Source organism: Cetorhinus maximus, chromosome 14, assembly GCF_964194155.1.
Source record: "Cetorhinus maximus chromosome 14, sCetMax3.hap1.1, whole genome shotgun sequence".
NCBI lineage: Eukaryota > Metazoa > Chordata > Chondrichthyes > Lamniformes > Cetorhinidae > Cetorhinus > Cetorhinus maximus.
The window spans coordinates 49898692-49919372 of NC_135892.1; the positions used below are offsets into that span (position 1 = coordinate 49898692).

Below are 20681 nucleotides of genomic sequence, written 5' to 3' on the forward strand. Positions count from 1 at the left end.
GGTATTTCTTGGTCTGGTGCACGGGTCTAGTTTGATTTATCGGTTAATGTCTGTTGCATACACCTATAACAACTTGGCTCATAGGTAAAATAATTTTGAATTATTTAAATATCACTTGTTTGCTTCATGCAATGGTTCAACATTTGAGTACAAAATATTGGGTCAAATCCTCCTGGGAAAACAACGGCATGTTAATGATGCACACAATTAATAATTCGCAAATCAGCCAGCAAGTTCAGGATATGGCGCTAATATTTAGTCTGCAGAAGTTGCTGGTCAATTACGGCAGCTTCCCCTTAACCTCCCGTTATTTTTAAGAACTTCCTGGACTTGTACATAGTTCCTCATTAGACTTGCCCCAGAAAGTTGGAGCTCATGATTAAAAACATAAGTACACTCCTAACAATGTAATAATTGTTAATTAAATGCCAATCTCTCAGGATCAGTTTAAGCTGTCGTTTCCTTCCTACATGGAGTAAATTATTGTTGGGAATTTTAAAATAATTTCAGTTTTTTAAAACATTGTTTTTCCTCACTCTCAAATTCAACCTTTCTTCTCTCTATTTCAATTTGACTCTAATGTATCCTCCTCTGCCATTCCTCTGTTTCCTTCATAATACTTAAATCTCATTGGTGAACTTGACACATCATTGGACTTGTAGTTCACTAACACCCTAGATGCCCTTTTGATGTCATTGTGCTGTTAATCAGCTCATACTTCCAGCAAGCCATGCTGTAAAGAAAAAAATTTGAAGCTGAAGAATGCAGGAAAAGGTCCAAATAACGATGGACACTGAGATGCCCCACTCCAGCAAGATTTGGCCCATTGTATTTGTGACTGATTATATTTTTACAAATAATTTAAGCAGTTTATTTTTCAATTTGTTTTTTTTTAATTAAAATTATAGAGTGCTTAAAGCTCAGTCAGATCACCGATCCAGGCATGAGGGTAGGTTATACATCAGCTTATATAATGCATTGTTAATAAATTTAAATATTTGTGAAATTATACTTTAGAATTTATTCATAGCAGTGTTTGGTCTTGCAGAAACAATTTGTTAGTTATTTTATCCATTAAGAACTTGCTTGTTTTAAGAAAAAAACTATTCAAAATAGAGAATTTTTTAATAGTTTACTGATATAAAGTGACTAGGCATTATAAAGAAAACATTTAAGCTGCTGTCAATTGAAATATATTTGGGCATTGTAATTACTGCAGATAAGACATTTACCAGCTATTTGGGAGAGGAAAATTTCTAAAAACGTTTGGTTGTTGTCTTGATATAACTAACGTGGCTCAAATCCTTTTATATATTTTGAGTGTGCTAGTTTTTCTTTTCTTATTAAACAAGCTCTTGTTTTACCTTCCAGTTACTCATTATGCTATGTGGCTATTAGTGAGTTGGGCTCACTGTTGTTCATTGGTAAAATCCAGCCTGGCAGACAGTGAACATTTGCATGATTGGTTGAAAAAGTTAACTCTGCTTGTACCAGAGGTAAGGCTAAATTTCAAACTTGGATTTACAATAATATATGAATATGACTAGTTATAATTTATTTTTTTCTAGTTAACTGTACAAGCTGGTTGATTCTTTAATATTAATTTCAGACATTTTGTCAGTAATTGACTTCTTTTGTTCTAGACTTCAGTTCGACATGAAGCTTGCAATGGCCTATACAAGTTGTGCCTATCGGGTTTGGATGGTGGAGAATCAATAAATCGATCTTTCCTTTTACTAGCTGCATCAACATTACTTAAGTTTCTTCCTGATGCCCAAGCTTTGAAGCCAGTCAGAGTAAGATTTGATTTGATCATTTGCAGGGTACTGTGGTAGTTGCTGACCAGTAGCAAGATGCTTAGATATACTCTTAATTCTTTTGGTGCTGGGTGTCTTTATGTTTATCGAAGTAATTGGCTGATTTAAAGATATGTAACCAGAAGGGGTGTGGCATTGTAACATGTTGTGGTGCTGCGGAGTGGAGTGATCCAGCTGTAAATCTTCAGTGAGTTCAAACATGGGGGGATTTAATCCCCAAAAACAGGTGGGTTACGCTGGCTGGCTAACTTTCCCTAGGCCTTGGGAAATTTGACAACTAAAGAGCATTGAGGATCCAGCAGACAAGTGAGCATGAAGGTAGCAGCTCATCCTTGAATGCAGCTCGAGACAGTGAGCTTGAGAATTTGGTGACTGAGGGGAATTTTAAGGGTTAATCTCCTTCTAAAATCTAAGTCTCACTTGTGTTGAGCATTTAACTACAATTTGTTGTTAAAGTTATGCTTCTTTCAGCCTTAGTCAGGGATAAACGAGCTCCCTACAGGAGAGCAACTACAGTTGGTTAATTAGGTAACTCGTTAGAACTGGTTTCTCCAGCCAGCAGTGCTGACTCATCTCTGTAGAATTTCAGTTAGTATGTATGCTGCCTTGGTAAGTGCACAAAGTAAACAAGCACAAGTCAACAAGTCACTGAGTGCAGCTCAAGACAGTGTGTGAGCTTGAGAAATTGGTGAATGAGTGAGGCAATTTGGTGTAGTGAGGAAGGAGGTGCTGTTCTGACCTTTTACATAAAAGGAGTGGGCTGGGACAGGGAACAGGAGACTAACAGCAGGATGTAAGAACCAAAGCCCAGAAACAATATTTAGGTGAGCAGATAGGCAAATGTTTGAGTTTTAAGTTTTTTTTCTTCTCCAAATGGGTGCAGAAGTTTAAACTGGTACTGGGGAGATATAAGTATTGCATTATATTTATAGCTTAACTACTTAAGCCACTTGATATTACTACAGATAATTATGAAGTGATATTTCTGAACTTGGTAAAATAAGATCACAAAGAAGGCAGGGCAGGTGATGTCTGCAGCACCTGAGAGCTGGTGGACACCTGTGTGATCCACAGCTACCATATCTGCAATAAGTGTATGTAGTTGAGGAAGTTCAGGGCAGAGTTGATGAGCTGGAGTCTGAGCTTCGGACACTGCAATGCGTCAGGGAGGTGGAAAATTACCTGGACACTTTGTTCCAGGAGGCAGCCACATCCCTTTGGCTAGGTACTTCATGATCATGGACAGGAGAGTGTTACAGCAAGTGAGGCAGCTATGGAAATCGAGAAGGAGCACTGGAGGAGCCTTGGCCTTTGCAGTTGTCCAACAGGTTTAAGGTTCTTGCAGCTTGTGTGGACGAGAGCAGAGACTACAGGGGGGATGAGCAAACTTATTCCAGCATCATGGTGGAGGGTGCCATTCAAGTTGGAGGGAATTAAAAGGAATGTAGTTGTAGGGGATGGTATAGTTAGGGGGATAAATACGGCTGTCTGCGGCTGAGAGTGAGAGTTTCGAATGCTGTGTTGCCTGCCCAATGCCAGGGTTAAGGACTTCCCCTGAGGGCTGGGGAGGAATTTGGAATGGGAGGGGAAGGATCCAATTGCCGTGGTCCGTGTGAGTACCAATAACATAGGTAGGACTAGAAAAGAAATTATGCTAAGAGAGTATGAGCAGCTAGGGGCTAAATTTAATCTCTGGATTATTATCGAAGCCATGAGCAAATTAGGATAGGGTAAATAAAATCAGAGAGTTGAATGAGTGGTTCAAAGATTGGCATGGGAAAAATGTGCTTCGATTCATGGGGCAGTGGCACTAGTAGTGGGGAAAGAGGGAACTGTGCCATTGGGACAGCCTTCATCTGAAGCGCTTGGGACCAGAGTACTGGCAAATCATATAATTTAGGCTTTAAACTAAATAATGAGGAGAGGGGAGATTTGGAAAGTTAAAGAGAAAATTCAAGGCAATAGTACAGGGTAATGACAACCAGAGTGTGACAGCAAGGGTCAGAGTGTACAAACATAAGAGTGCACCAGCAACAAGGCCAGACTAGACAAAAGCAATAAAAAGACAGAATTAGATGTGTTTTATCTGAATGCTCAGAGCATTTGTTGTAAGATGGATGAATTGATAGCATAAATAGAAATAAATGTGTATGATACAATGGCCATTACAGAGAAGTGTTTGCAATGTGGCCAAGGCTGGAACCTGAATATTCAAGGGTATTTGACATTTCGGAAGCACAGAAGGAAATAAAAAAGAGGTGGGGTCGTTTTGTTAATAAAGGATGAGATCAGAACTTGGGTCAGAAGATCAAATTGTAGAATCAGGGTGGAGATAAGAAATAGCAGTTTCCTTTATATTTGGTATTCTTGCAAGTTTTCCTGATGAGCGCAAGACGAAAAGCTTCAATAACATGTCCTTTTTTCCAGCAATACTCAAGCTCTGTACAACCAAATGACTATCTAATAAATTTGTCAAACACAATTTCCCTTCCACAAAACCATGTTGAACCTGCTGGATTGTATTACGATTTTCTAAATGCCCCATTACCTCCTTAATAATGGATTCTAGCAATTTCTCCCTCTATTATCCTTTTACTCATCCTTTGCTGGTCTCTAAAACTTTCCCAATCTTCTCCCCTACCACTAATCTTCGCAGCATTGCTAACAGTAGCTACACAGTAGGACAGAGTATACACCAATAAATAATCAGGGGCTTGTAAGAAAGGTACTGCAATAACCGTGCGTGACTTCAATCTTAAATCAATTAGACAAATCAAATTGGCAACGGTAGCCTGGAGGATAAGTCCATTACTATATTCAGGACAGTTTCTTATAACAATATGTTCTGAAACCTACCAGAGACTGGTCTATTTTGGACCAGGCAATGTGTAGTGAGACAGGATTAATTAAAGACCTCAGTAAAGGATCCTCTAGGCAAGAGTGATCATAACATGTTAGAATTTTACATTCTGTTTGAGAGTGAGAAATGTGGGTCCATAATTAGTGTCTTAAACTTAAATAAGGGCAATTACAAGGGTATGAAGACTGAGTTGGCTGAAGTGGATTGGGAAAATAGGTTAAAAGGTAAGACGGTGGAGATACAGTGGCGGACATTTAAGGAGATATTTCGTAACTCTCTACAAAAATATATCCCATTGAGGAAGAAAGACTACCAGAAGGATGCACTATCTGGCTAACTAAGGAAGTAAAGGGCGGTATCAAGTTGAACACGTGCAATGCTGCGAAGATTAGTGGTAGGGGAGAAGATTGGGAAAGTTTTAGACCGATAGCTCTAGAGTAGGCAATAGATATTAAATGAGGTCAGGGTAAGAGGGAATGTAATAAAGTCTAAATTAACATTAGTATGTATGTGTGTGAAATGCATGGAATGTGGTAAAGGGAGATAGCCACATTGGAAATACGTTTTGATAACAGAAACCTGGCTCAAAGAAGGACAATATTAGGTACTAAATATTTCTTGATACAAGACGTTCAGGAAAGATAGGGAAAGAAAGAAAGGAGCATGGGTAGCAGTATTGATTGAGGAGAAAATTGCAGTGCTGGAGAGAGAGTATGTCCCAGAGGTGTCAAAGGCACAATCCATTTGTCAAGAGCTAAGAAACAGTAGAGGTACCATTACATCATTTGGTGTATTCACTAGGGCACCAACTAGCAGAAAAGATGTAGAACAGGCTTGTTCAAACTTTTTGTGTGGGAGTGGCCAGTTTCCAGTTTTTTTCTCTCGGGGTACTCACCCTGTTGGTTTGTGGGGTGAGGGTTTGTGGGATGAGGGTTTTTTTTGCCAGGCCAGCATTTATTGCATTTAAGAGTCAACCACATTGCTGTATGAGTGCTGTCAGGGTGAGTACCCTGAGACTGGAGTGAGCCAGACATGCACACACACACCCCCTCTCACACTCAAATGGCCATTTATACTTATTACTCATTTTTTAAAATTATCAATTAACCTCAGCAGGCTGTTTTTCATTCCTCAGCCTTTTTTAAAAAAAATTCATATTTAATGCTGTGCCAAACTTTATCTTTCTGAAATTTGCTCACCAGCCCCTTGAGAGAAGGAAATGTAGGCCAGACCAGGTAAGGACAGCAGATTTCTTTTCCTAAAGGACATTGGAGAACCAGATGGGTTTTTACAACAATCGACAATGGTTTCATGGTCATCATTAGACTTTATTGAATTCAAATTCTACAATCTGCCATGGTGGGATGCGAACCCGGGTCCCCGGAGCATTACCCTGGGTCTCTGGATTACTATCGCAAGTGACACTACCACTACACCATCCACTCCCCCAATGAAAACACCGAGACTGGAAGTGAGCCAGACTTAGACTCAGATAAAAGCAAAATACTGTGGGTGCTGGAAATCTGAAACAAAAACAGAAACTGCTGGAAAAACTCAGCAGGTCTGGCAGCATCTGTGAAGAGAGAAACGGAGTTAACATTTCGAGTCTGTATGACTCTTCTTCAGAGTTCTTGCTCTCTCTCGGGCCCTCTTATGCTCATTCTCTTGCCACTTCTTGATCCCGAGCCCCCTCTCGACCCTTCCCACACCTCCCTCGTCCCCTCCTGTGCTCCCTTGACCCCTCCTCAACCCATCCCGCACCCCCTTGCCACCTCCAACGCCCCCTCCCTCACCCCCCTCCCGTGCCCCCCTCCTGCGACAAAATTGACAGTCACTTGGGCAGATGCAGGTTAAAGAAAGCCAGCATGGATTTGTCGAGGGCAAATTGTGTTTATCTAACTTGCTTGAGTTTCTTGCTGAGTTAACATAGAGGATTGATGAGGGTAATGCTGTTGTGGTGTACATGGACATCCAAAAAGCATTTGATAAAGTGCTACAAAAGATCTGTGAGCAAGTCAGAGCTCATGGAATGTTAGGGACAGTAGCAACAAGGATATAAAATTGACTGTGTGAAAGGAAACAGTGGGGGTGAACAGTTGTTTTTCACACCCTTGCTCTTCCTGATATATATTAATGGCCTAGATTTCGGTGTAGAGGGCACAATTTCAAAATTTGCCGGTGGGACAAAGTAGTGATAAAATGCATAAGGGCATAGACAGGTTGTTGAAATGGGCTGACAAGTAGCAGATGAAATTTAATGCAGAGAAAAGTGAAGTGATTCATTTTGGTAGGAAGAATAGGGAGAGACAATATAAAGGGTACAATTCTAAAGGGGGTGCAAGAACATAAGAACCTGGGGGTTATGTGAATAAATCATTGACGGCTGTGGGACAGGTTTAAAGCACGATTAATTAAGCATAGGGGGTCCTGGGCTTTATCAATAGGGGCATAGAGTACAAAAGCAAGGACGTTATGATAGACTTGTATAAAACACTGGTTTGGCCTCAACTGGAGTATTGCGTCCAGTTCTGGATGCTACACTTCAGAAAGGATATGAAGGCATTAGAGAGGCTGCAGAAAAGATTCACAAGAATGGTTGCAGGAATGAGGATTTTCAGTTATGTAGATAAATTAGAGAAGCTGGAGCTATTTTCCTTGAAGAAGAGAAGGTTGCGAGAAGTTTTGATAGAGGTATACAAAATCATGAGGGGTCTGGACAGAGTAGGGAGAAACTATTCCCATTGGTGGAAGGATCGAGAACCAGAGGACACTGGTTTAGAATGATTGGGAAAAGAAGTCAAATCTTTACACTGTGTGCAGTTAGGATCTGGAGTTCATTGCCCGAGCGTGTCGTAGAGGCAGATTAAACCGTGGCTTTCAAAAGATAATTGGATCATTATCTACAAAGGAAAAATTTGAAGGGCAAAGGGGAAAAGACAGAGATGTGACACTGGGTGAATTGCTCTTACAGAGAGCTGGTCCGATGGACCAAATGATCACCACCTGTGCTGTAATCATTCTATGATGCTAACCATCCATAGGGTGCAAGCATATTCCATTATGGTTTAGAGTCCTAGGAGCATCTTGTTTCGCATGTCAACCATAAATTGCTGTTGTGCAAAATAATTTTTGTGTGGGGAGAAAAACTGAGGGAGTTTTATGTCAATTTTTCACTTTTATGGTTACTTTCTAACCAGAATTAGCTTGATGTGCCTCAACTGTCTGGCATAACTTTACAGAAGTATAATGGAATATGATACAAATTGCAGAAAAATTCAACAATTTTTGTTGAAAATTATATGAATTTCTTAATACTTGAATTAAAAACTGGATTAAGTGATAATGTGTTTGAAGTCTACTGTATGTGCTGTAAAATCCTAGAGAAAGAGTTGTAACATTATCTCTTTAGACACAATATTATAAAGTGAACTTTGAGAGAAAACTGCGGAAATAAAAATGCAAGTCTCGAATGTAAACTTTAACAGTCCAGTATTGCTATTAAAACCATTGTTCTATTTTTTTCAGGAGGTGGATTATGAAGAAGAGCCACTATTGCGAGCAGGTTGCAAGGAATATTTCTGGTTACTTTGTAAGCTGATTGATAACATTCATGTAAAAGATGCTAGTCAGGTATGCAGTTGTGACTCCATTTGTTCCCTAATGTTAAAAAAATAATGATATAACAATAGTCTGTTGTTTCAACTAAAGATGGGTCTAGTTGATGGTCAGCTCTGATAATCTGAATAGTGGGTTTCTTCTATATTTTTCTTAGTGTTTCCTCTAAGTTGCGTGCCTGTGTCACACAACAGTTCATCTAGTGTCATGCACTTAGTTATGATAGCTGCACACATCCTGATGGTTAAATGAGGCTTCCTGCCACTCTGATCACAAGCAAGAGCTGGTAGACTCCCCAAGACAGGAAATTTAACGGACTAGAGCCAAGCCTGACGTGATTAATCATGTGCAATTAACAGCTGAAATTCACTCATGTCAGTTCCTAAAGTCCAAAACTGTCAGCACTTGTCTTTCCTGCGGCCCACTTGCTGACCCTCATGCTCGCCACTCCCCTCCCGACTCTCCTGCTTACCTGCTCCCCTCCTGCCTGACCGCCGCCCCCGCCCACCTGTTCAGTTTAAATCCCAAATTTTGAATGCTCCCAGCTGTGTTACAGAAAAAGTTAGAAGAATTAAAAGTGCTTCGGGCTACTGGGTAACTTTTGTAAAGACCCAGACCAACCCCCACGGGACTCCCCCACATTCCCGACCCCCGACCTCCATTCACCTCCCCCCGATCTCTGATTTTCCACCCCCCCCCCCCTCCCCCAACCTCTGGTCTGCCCCAGCCCCCAAATCCTATCCACTTACCTAGACACTTATCTTTTTCTTGGCCTGTCAATTTCACCTGGACCTTTAACTTACCTGCTTTATGGAAGCTATTGCCGTAACAAAGGGGACAAGTCCTTCTTAAATCCAACTCTGCTGGACTGCAACGCTGGACCTCAAGGACAGCTGTGCTGCCTGGATTTCACACGGCCTGAGTCGGAAGGTCAGGCAAGACAGGCATGGAAGAAATTTAGTGTATGTAATTGGGAACGGAGTGGCAATCCGACACTGGTTGCCACTCTGAAGAAGTTACGGCCCAAAGTCTCTTATTTAGTTACAGACCTGCATGTTAATTGGACTTCAGCCAGGACTGTCATCTAGCTAACTTTCTCTCAAAGGAGATGGTTTTCAATAACTTAGATTACTCTTAAAACACTTCATGCATCAAAAATAAACCATCAGTTTTGATTTGTGGTAATTATTATTGCTGTTTACACATTAACATGTCCTGGCTCATGATGAATTTCAGGATACATAGCTTTAAGATGAATATTTGGAACAAAATGTGATGGATAACATACTACAGGATGTAAGTGTGGCACTAAAAGTATAAGATTATGTGCAGTGCTCTTAACATATATGTAACGACCTTTGAAGTCATTTTTTATTTCATTGAGATTGGTCTCACGGTGGCCATGAATGGAATGCATCAGAAGCAGTATGTAAAAGTTGGTGAGAATGGGAATCTGATTCAAACAAGGAAGCAGGCAGTATTTTTTGCCTCCAATACTTAGAGTAGTTTGTGTAAGTTTGAGACAACAAGTATATAACAGTGATTGTGTTTAGTGCAAGCTAGTTTGTAGAAAAAGAAAATAAACTGATAACGAACTTTAAAAAATAGATAATATAAATAATCTAGGTTAAGTTCTGGCATAGCAGGTCATGTATCTGGACTGTGGTACGTGGGACCTTAGAGAACAGAGAGACTGCCCTGAGCGAACATATCTGTAGTCAATATCTGTCTCTTCTCTCTCTAGCTCAAAGTTGTTGAGTTGAAGTATACATAAGGGAAAGGAAGAAGTATCTGGGCAGTTTGCTCCAGACTTTGGTCACACCTTGCAGAGAGGCACAGGTCCAGAACGGGGTTGGAGTGACTAATAGTGTACAGAATAAGTGGAGCCTGGGTGAGATAGAGAAGAATAATCTGCAGAAACTGATTCTATTCAACAGGTGCAATGTACTAGCTACCTGTGAGGATAGGGCTAAAGGCCAAAGTGCTGACTATGGCACCTTGAACAGACACCTGCCAAAATTTGAGTAGGGGAAGTTAATGTGATAGTTGTAGGGAATTCAATAATTTGGGAGGGGAGATAGCATCCTTTTGTAAGTATGATTGAGAGTCCCACATGTCACATTATCTACCTAATGTCAGAGTAAGGAGCATTCCTAGCAAGCTTGAAAGGTTATTGGAGGGAGGAGGGTGTGGGGGAGATCCAGTCATTATGATTTATGTTGGGACAACATGGAGAAGACTAGGCAAGAGGTCCTGTTTGGAGTGTACCAGGAATTAAATTAAGGAATGGACTTGAAGGGTTACGATCTCTGGCTTATTACCTGAACTATGTGCAAATTGCCACAGGAATAAGATGATTAGAAACATAAACATGTGGCTGTAGGAGTGGTGTGGGAAAAAGGATTCCTTTTCATGGGACAAGAATACCAGTACCGGGACAGGAAGGAATTGTATCTTTGAGTTTGGAATGGGCTCTTCAGAACTGGACTAGGATTAGGGGCCTAGTAGAAATAATCAATACTGTGGACATGGGGCAGGAATTTGCTGCAGACATCAGGACCTGGCAGCGAGATCAGTGTGGCGGTATTCCAGGAGGCAGCATTCTAATTGGCTGCCTCCGTGCTCGCCATCCTATTAAGGATGGTAGGTGGGCTTCCGATGCTGCCAGCCCAGCCTGAAGGCCAGCAGCTCCAGAGCCTCGACAGCCCTACCGGGTGAGGCGGGTGCTGCTGAAGCAGCTGGAGGTGTCAACATGGAGGCGCCCTCAGAAGGTTCAAACTAAATTAATAAGTTATAGGGCCAAGCCAGTAGGCCCCTCAGATCAGAGGCGAAACACCTTTGGTGGGGCCTCAGGGGGCTGCCTTATAGGCCCTCAGGGTCTCCTGCCCCTTTGGGGCATGGAGCCCTTGGCTTCAGTGCCGCCTTGGACTGCTGCAGGGAGGCTGCTTTGATTAAGCTGGAGGCCTCCGGATCTGGTAGTTGGCTGCTCTGCCATTGGCAAAATGTCAATGAGCCCACAAATCGTTCCTAATTGGGGTTTTAGATGCGCCGATTGGTTTCCTGCTTCCACGGTGCAGGCAGCCGATCCATTTCCCAGGTTACCCACCATTTTCTCGGATCCCTTGCCTCCAAGCCTGCCACTAGAGGCCAGGAAAATTCAGCCCGAGGACTATTAACTAGTAATTTGGGGCAGGGGTGCTCAGATGGGAAAGGTAGCATAAATAACAGTTTGAAAGCAAACAAAAGGGAAGAAAATAAAGTGACAGTCAGATATTGTGCCTTAGACACTACAGGTAAAAGGAAAACTAAAAGATGTAAAGAAATTAAACCAGGAGAGAGTAATAAGAAATGAGAGGAAAACATTAGAATTGAAGGACACGTTATGGTATGTGGCCCAAGTAAGTGTTTAATGCAAACACAGAGTATAAGGAACAAATGGAATAAACTGCACGCACAAGTTCAACTTGTTGGGGGCTGGTGTGGCAGTATGAGACGGTAACCATTATAGAGATGCCTGCAAGACGGTTAGGACTGGGAACTAAATATACCAGGTTGTAAGGTTGATGGGGAAAATAGAGGAGGGAAAGGAATAGCCTTAGTAATTAAGGATGAAATCACTTCATTGCTAAGGGTGGATTAGCAGAGAGGTAAATAGGCTGAAGACTTTATGAATAGCATTATAAAATAGAAAAGAATTTAAGACTATGGTGGTAGTTGTGTATATAGAGCCCATGGTAGCAGCTGTGATTGTATAAATGCAGGGACTGGCCAAGTAGTAAATACACAGTGGCTTTAATGTGGTATGTTTTAATTTGTGTGTGGATTGGGATAAACTGACCAACTCATGTCAGAAAGATGGTGCATTTCTTGAGTGTGCTCAAGATAGTTTTTTGCAATGATATGTCTAGAGTCAACAAGGTTTGGGGGGGGGTGCTATACTAGATTTAGTAATGAGTAATTAGTAGATTTAGTTAACAGCCTGGTAGTGTTTGAGGAGCCTGTAGTTAGATGCCAGAACATAAGAAATAGCAACAGGTTTCAGACCATATAGTCCCTCGAGCCTGTTCGACCACTCAATATGATCATGAGCAAATCATATGCTGGAGTTCAACATAGAGTTTGAAAGGGAGAAAGGGTAATGGCTACAAAGGTTCTAGATTTATGTCGGGATGAGACAGACTGTCCACAGTGAGTCTGTTACTGGGCAGAATAGCAGAAGATCAGTGGGAGGTGTTCAAAAAAAATTAAGATGGTACAGAACCAGTTTACATCTCGAAGGGGAAAGGGTACTGTTTGCCAGAACAGACAGGTAAGTCAAGATGGTGTGTGATTTGAAGGGGAATTGAAGGTGGTTGTGCCCCCACGTGCCTGCTGCCCGTGTTAATCTGGCTGGTAGAAGTCATGGCTTTGGAAAGTGCTGTAGAAGGTGCCTTGGTAAGCTGCTGCAGTGCATCTTGTAGATGATGCACACTGCAGACATGGTCTGCCAGTGGTGGAGGGAGTGAATATTTAAGTTGGTAGAGTGGGTGCAAATCAAGTGGGCTGCTTTGTCCTGAATGGTGCCGAGCTTCGAATGTTGTTGGATTTACACTCATCCATGCAAGTGGGGAGTATTCCAGCAGACCTCTGACTTGTGACCTTGTAGATGCCGACAGGCTTTGGGGAGTTAGGAGGTAAGGTATTTACTGCAGAATTCCCAGCTGCTGACCTGGCCTTGTAGTCACAGGATTTATGTGGCTGGTCCAGTTAAGCTTCTGGTCAGTGATAATCCCCCAGAATGTTGATGGTGGGGGATTCAGTGATAGTAATACCATTGAATGTCAAGGGATGATGGTTAGGTTCTCTTTTGTTGGAGATGGTCATATTTGTGGCACAAATGTTACTTGGCTCTTATCAGCCCAATCCTGAATGTTCAGGTCTCGCCGCTTGCAGCCATAAGACTGCTTCATCATCATTTGAGGAGTGCAAATCGAACTGAACACTGCAATTATCAGCGAACGTCCCCACTTTTGACTTTTAGATGGAAGTAAGGCCATTGGTGAAGCAGATGAAAATGGCTGGGCCTAAGACAATGCCCCGAGGGACTCCTGCAACAGTGTCCTGAGGGTGAGATGATTAGTCTCCAACAACCAAAACAATCTTTCTTTGTGCTAAGTATGACTTCAGCCAATGCAGAGTTTTTTCCCTTATTCCCATTGACTTTAGGACTACTTGGTGCCATCCTCGGTCAAATGCTACATTAACATCTAGGGTGTCGCTCTCACCTGACCTCTAGAATTGAACTCTTTGGTCCATGTTTGGGCCAAGGCTTTAATGCGGTCTGGAGCTGAGTGATCCTTGCCGAACTCAAACTGAGCATTGGTAATCTGAATAAGTGCCATTTGATAGCAGTGTTGATGATGCCTTCTGTTAATTTGCTGATGATCAAGAGTAGACTGATGGGACAATAATTGACCAACTTGGATTCTGGGCAATGTTTCGCATTGTCAGGTGGATGTCAGTGTTGTAGCTGTACTAGAACAATTTGACTTGGGGTGTGGCTAGTTCTGGAACATGAGTATTCAGCACTCCAGATAGGTGATGCCGGGAACACAGCCTTCGCTGCATCTGGTGTGCTGAGCAGTTTCTTGATATCAGGTGGAGTGAATCAAATTGGCTAAAGACTGGCATCTCTGATGTTGAGGACTTATGGCAGAAGCCAAAATGAATCATTCACTTGGCACTTCTGGCTGACGATGTTTGCAAACACTCCAGCTTTGTCTTTTGCACTGGCATGCTGGGCCCCACCATCATTGAGAATGGGAATGTTCACGGAACCGCCACCTCTGGTTGGTTGTTGAATTGACCATGACCATTCACAACTGGATGTGGCAGACCTGCAGAGCTTTGATCCGAACTGTTGGTTGTGGGATCACGTAGCTGTCTGTGGCATGCTGCTTGTGCTGTTTAGCATGCATGTAGCCTTTGAGTTGTAGCTTCACCAGATTGGCACCTCATTTTTAGGTATGCTTGGCATGCTGTCCTACACTCCTCATTGAACCAGGCTTGGTGGTAATGGTAGAATGAGGGATATGCTGCACAATGAGGTTACAGCTTGTAGAATACAATTCTACTGCTGCTGATGGCCAACTGTGCCTCATTCTGTGCTGCAATAACTATGACTCTATATGTCTAGTTTTGAATTGCTAGATCTGTTCTGAATCTGATGGCAATGCCACACAACTCCATGGAGCATGTCTTCAGTGTGAAAATGGGATTTATCTCCAGAAGAATCAGGTGGCAATCACTCCTATCTGTTCTGTCATGGACAGATGCATCTGCAACAGTTAGATTGGTGAGATGATGTCAGGTAGATTTCTCCCTTGTGTTGGAGTACTCATCACCTGCTGCAGGCCCAGTCTAGTAGATATGTCCTTCAGGACTTAGCACCACTACTGCCCCAGGTGGCAACTGGTAGCCACTCTTGGTGACAGACATTGAAGCCCCCCAGCCAGAGTATATTCTTTGCCCTTGCTACCCTCAGTGATTCTTCCAAGTGCGTGGAGGAGCATTGATTCATCAGTGTGGGAGGGCAATAGGTGGGTGATTTTTTTGTTATTCTTTTGTGGAAAGTGGGTGTAACTGGCAAGGTCAGCACTTGTTGCCTATCCTCAACTGCCTGGCCATTTCAGAGGATATTTAAGAGTCAATCACATTACTGAGGACCTGGAGTCACATGTAGGACCAGACCAATTTAAGGATAGCAGATTTCCTTCCATAAAGGGCATTAGTGAACCAGTGAGTTTCATGATCACCATTATTGAGGTTTATAATTCCAGATTTTAATTTATTAAATTAATTTAAATTCCAGCTGCCGTGGGACTTGAACCCATGTCCCCAGAGCATTAGTCTGGGTATCTGGATTACTAGTCCAGTGACATTACCACTATGCCACTGGCTTCCCTGCGGGAGGAGGATCAACAGGAGGTTTACTTTTCCCATCTTTGATCTAATACCATGAGACCTCTGGAGTCATTGTTGATGACTCCCTCCCAACTGTATACCACTGTGCATCTGTCCTCCTGGTGGGACAGAACATACCCAAAGATGGTGATGGAAGAGTCTGGACATTGTAAAGTACAATTCTATGAATATGACTATGTCAGACTGTTTCTTGATTGGTCTGTGCAACCGCTTTCCCAACTTTCACACAAGTCCCTAGATGTTAGTGAGGACGACCTGGTAGGGTATGTTCGTTATACGTGGTCCCTAGGTATAATTAATTAATTAGTAATGCAAACAGATCAGCCATGATCTTAATCGCGGAGCAGGCTCGACAGGCCGAGTGGTCTACTGCTCCTATTTCGTATGTTCGTATGTACCACTGCAAAGGGCAGTTAAGAGTTCACCACAAAGCCGTGGGTCTGGAGTCCTTTGTAAGGCAGACTGGGTAAGGACAGCTGATTTCTTTCCCCAGAGGACATTAGTGAACCGGATAGGTTTTTATGATCTTTCAAGGTCATTGTTGCTGAGACTAGCTTTTTATTCCAGCTTTATTTTACTTTCATTTAAATTCCCCAAACTGTAGTGGTGGGATTTGAACTCATGTCGCCAGAGCATTATTCCAATCCCTGGATTAATAGTCCAGTAACATTACAACTATGCTTCTATTCCCTTTTATTGAACAATATCATTTCACTTTTAATTAAATTGACATAATTTTTAATTTAAAAAATTGTTAATTTCTTTGTTTGAAAACAACATTTCTTCAGTTCCCAACATCTAAAATGTTCCATTGCAATATTATCATGTGATAGCCATCACAGAGATGTGGTTGAGGGAGGGGTAGGATTGGCAGCTCAACATTCCAGGATATGGAATCTTCAGGCAAGACAGGTTAGGGGGTAAAAGAGGAGGAGGCATTGCATTATTAGTTAAGGAGTCAGTTACTGCGGTAAGGAGAGATGATATCTTGGAGGGGGCATCGAATGAAGCTTTGTGGGTAGAGCTTAGGAATAAAAGAGGGGCAGCCACATTGTTAGGTGTTTATTATAGACCCTCAGATAGTCAGCGGGAAATTGAGGAGCAAATATGTGCACAGTTTGCGGAGGTGTGTAAAAACAATAACAATAGGGTAATTATATTAGGTGATTTCAACTTTCCCAACATTAATTGGGATAGACATAATGTTAAGGGCTTGGATGGATTGGATTTCTTGAAATGTGTACAGGAGAACTTTTTAGGTCAATATGTAGAGGGTCCAACAAGGGACGGCGCAGTGCTCGACCTAATTCTGAGGAATGAAGCCGGACAGGTGGCTGAAGTGGTGGTGGGGGAGCATTTTAGTGATAGCGACGACAACATGGTACAATTTAAGCTTGTTATGGACAAAGAAATAGACAAGTTGCAAAAAAATGTTTTGGATTGGGGGAGAGCGGATTTTAGTAAAATAAGGCAGGATCTGGCCAAGGTAGACTGGGAACAGCTACTTGTGGGGAAGTCTACAGAAGAGCAGTGAGGGGCGTTCAAAAAGGAAATGGGGGAGGATACAGGCTCAACATGTTCCCTCTAGGGTGATAGGAAGGAGTAACAAGCCCAGAGAACCATGGATGACTAGAGATATTCAGGATACGATGAGAAGGAAAAGAGAGGCTTTTAGCAGGTACAAGGGGAGCAAATAAACAGGCATTAGTGGAGCACAGAAAGTGCAGGGTGGAGCTTAAGAAAGCAATTAGGAGAGCAAAGAGGGGATGAGAAAGCTCTGGCTGGTAAAAGTAGGGAAAATCCCAAGATATTCTACAAGTATATCAATGGGAAGAGGATAACCAGGGAAAGAGTAGGGCCCATTAGGGACCAAGGGGGCAATCTATGGTTGAAGCCAGAGGACATCGGTAGAGTGTTGACCGAATACTTCACATCCGTCTTCACCCAAGAGAATGAGGATGAAGGTGTGGAACTCGGGGAGAGAGACTACGAGGTTCTTGAGCAAATTGATATAGGGAGTGACAAGTTTTTGGAGGTGTTGGCAGGCTTAAAAGTGGACAAATCTCCAGATCCGGATGATTTGTGTCCCAGACTGCTGAAGGAGGCAAGGGAGGAGATCGCAGGGGCTCTGACCCAAATTTTTAAATCCTGTCTGGCAACGAGGCCAATCTTTGTGTCATCTGCAAACTTACTAATCCTACCCCCCCACTATGTCGTTTATGTAAATGACGAATAATAGGGGAACAGCTAATGTGGCTCCGCTATTTAAGAAGTGTTGTAGAGATAAGCCAGGGAACTACAGACCAGTGAGTCTCACGTCAGTGGTAGGGAAACTATTGGAGAAAATTCTGAAGGAGAGAATCTACCTCCACTTGGAGAGGCAAGGTTTGATCAGGGGTAGTCAGCATGGCTTTGTTAGAGGGAGGTCATGCCTAACAAATTTGATTGAATTTTTTGAGGAGGTGACCAGGTATGTAGATGAGGGTAGCACAGTTGATGTAGTTTATATGGATTTCAGCAAAGCCTTTGACAAGGTCCCACATGGGAGACTTATAAAGAAGGTAAATGCACATGGGATACAGAGTAATTAGATAAGGTGGATTCAAAATTGGTTTAGTTGTAGGAGACAGAGGGTGATGACAGAAGGCTGCTTTAGTGACTGGAAGCCAGTGTCCAGTGGCGTACCACAGGAATCTGTGCTGGGTCCCCTATTATTCGTCATTTATATAAGCAACATAGATGACTATGTTGGGGGTAGGATTAGTAAGTTTGTGGATGACACTAAAAGATTGGCCGGGTGGTTAACAGTGAGGTTGAGTGTCTTGGGCTACAGGAAGATATATAGACGGGATGGTCAAATGGGCAGATAAGTGGCAGATGGAATTTAACCCTGAAAAGTGAGAGGTGATACACTTTGGAAGGAGTAATTTGACAAGGAAGTATTCAGTGAATGGCATGACACTAGGAAGTATTCAATGAACGGCATGACTCTAGGAAGTTCTGAGGAACAAAGGGTCCTTGGCGTGTGTGTCCATAGATCTCTGAAGGTGGAGGGGCATGTTAGTGAGGTGGTGAAAAAGGCATTTGGGACACTTGCCTTTATCAATCGAGGCATAGATTACAAAAGTAGGGCGGTCATGTTGAAGTTGTATAGAACCTTGGTGAGGCCACAGCTGGAGTTATGTGTGCAGTTCTGGTCGCCAGGATGTGATGGATATGAAGGATGTGATTGTACTGGAGGGGGTGCAGAGGAGATTTTACCAGTATGTTGCCTGGGACGAAACATTTAAGTTGTGAAGAGAGGTTGGATAGACTTGGGTTGTTTTTGTTGGAGCAGAGAAGACTGAGGGGCGATCTGACCGAGGTGTACAAGATTATGAGAGGCATGGACAGGGTGGATAGGGAGCAGATGTTCCCCTTAGTTGAGGGGCCAGTCACGAGGGAACACAAGTTCAAGGTAAGGGGCAGGAGGTTTAGGGGGGATGTGAGGAAAAGCTTTTTACCCAGAGGGTGGTGACGGTCTGGAATGCGCTGCCTGGGAGGGTGGTGGAGGCGGGTTGCCTCACTTCCTTTAAAAAGTATCTGGATGAGCACTTGGCACGTCATAACATTCAAGGCTATGGGCCAAGTGCTGGTAAATGGGATTAGGTAGGTAGGTAGGTCAGGTGTTTCTCACGTGTCGGTGCAGACTCGATGGGTCGAAGGGCCTCTTCTGCGCTATGAGATTCTGTAATCTTCAATATACTTCATCTTCATATCAATGTTTTGTGTGCAATTTTTCAAAGCCATGATCTTTGAACTTGAAATTACCACCTGAACTGCCAGAAAATAATAAATACAAATTCTATTTATTGCGTCAGTATAAATTAGTTGACTTGATAATGTATTATATGTCACTTGGGATAGTGCAGTATACCCTCTGGTTCAGTTTGAACAATGCCAGAGGAGCTTTGATAGTATTTGCATCATTATTAAATTGGAGTTGTCTTCTAATTATTGAGTTACAACAAAAATTATAGATCACTCTTTTGTAGCTCCTCCAATTTTGGCTTTTTGCACATCTCCACCGTTAACAGTCATGTTTTTAAACTCCTGAGCCCTTAAGCACTAGAGTTCCTTTCCTGAACCTTTCCCACTTGACTTTTTTTTCATCCTTCAAGATACTCCTTGAAACCTGCTTCCCTTTTGGTCATCTCTAATGTTTTGTTGTGTGATGTGGTATCTAATTTTTTTTGATAATGCTCCTGTAAAGTTCCTTGGGACATTTTGCTACATTAGAGGCACTATATAAATGTGTGTTGTTCCTGTACATGTGTAAGTGTTGAATTCTCTCTGCAGACAACGCTGCTAGATCTGGATGCCTTGGCAAGACATCTCGCTGACTGCATTCGTAGGTTTGTCAACATAAATTTTGAAGTTTTTCTCAGGACTGTTATTTTATTGCACTGTTGCATATTAACTCCTTTTCCTTCCCCTTTTGTAGCAGGGAAATTCTTGATCAACAGGACAGTAACATTGAAGATGATGGGCTTACAGGACTCCTTCGACTCTGCACTGTGGTCATAAAGCATAAGCCTCCATTTAAATTCTCCCGAGAGGGACAGGTAACCAATTTGTTTTTTAGTGATTATTATAGAAATCTCAGAAGTTTACTGCACAGTGGGAGGCCACTCAGCCTGTTGTTCCTACCCAGACTCTTTGATAGAGTAGTTTTGCTTGGTTCTCCCATTCCTGCTTTTTGTCCATAATCCTCCAAGTTCCTCATCCTTAAATCCTGTGCAACACACTTTTAAAATTATTTATGGAATCAGCTTCCACTACCATTTTTAGGTAGAGGATTCTAGATCTTAACTCTGAATTAAAATATTCCTCCTCATCTCCCATCTAATTCTATTTCTAATGATTATGAACCCATACCCATTAGTTATTGATCCACTTGCCAGAAGGAATATTTTTTCCCCAACTTACTCCTCAAAACCTCTCATCATCTTAAAAATCCTGATTAGGTCACTTCTTAACCCTTCTCTCTTCCACGAAAAGCAGTCCTAACTTTACAACCTTTCATCATAACTGAAGTCCTTCACCCCATGTAACATCTATGTTACACAATCTAATCAAGCAGAGTCGGCACAGCTTCATGAAGGGGAAATCATGCCTGACAAATTTATTAAAATCCTTTGAGGAGGTAACAAGCAGGATAGATAAAGGGGAACCAGTAGATGTAATATATTTGGACTTCCAAAAGGCGATAAGGTACAGCACGTAAGGCTACTTAATAAGATAAGAGCCCATGGTGTTGAGGCAGTATATTAACATGGATAGAGGATTGGCTAGCTAAAAGAAGACAGAGAGTTGGGATAAGGGGGGCATTTTCAGAATGGCAACCTGTAACTAGTGGAGTGCCACAGGGATCAGTGTTGGGGCCA

At 42.3% G+C, this 20681-nt stretch overlaps 1 protein-coding gene across 1 annotated transcript in view; it reads left to right on the plus strand.

Moving 5' to 3' along the window:
• The window catches only part of usp34 (ubiquitin specific peptidase 34), a 273481-nt gene that overhangs the window by 140231 nt on the left and 112569 nt on the right, over window positions 1-20681 (plus strand). The window contains exons 34-40 of the mRNA XM_078556887.1: window positions 2-84; window positions 909-949; window positions 1372-1496; window positions 1644-1796; window positions 8203-8307; window positions 19594-19649; window positions 19739-19859. Coding sequence (XP_078413013.1) covers window positions 2-84; window positions 909-949; window positions 1372-1496; window positions 1644-1796; window positions 8203-8307; window positions 19594-19649; window positions 19739-19859 — 684 coding nt within the window. The remainder of the gene's footprint in view (window position 1; window positions 85-908; window positions 950-1371; window positions 1497-1643; window positions 1797-8202; window positions 8308-19593; window positions 19650-19738; window positions 19860-20681) is intronic.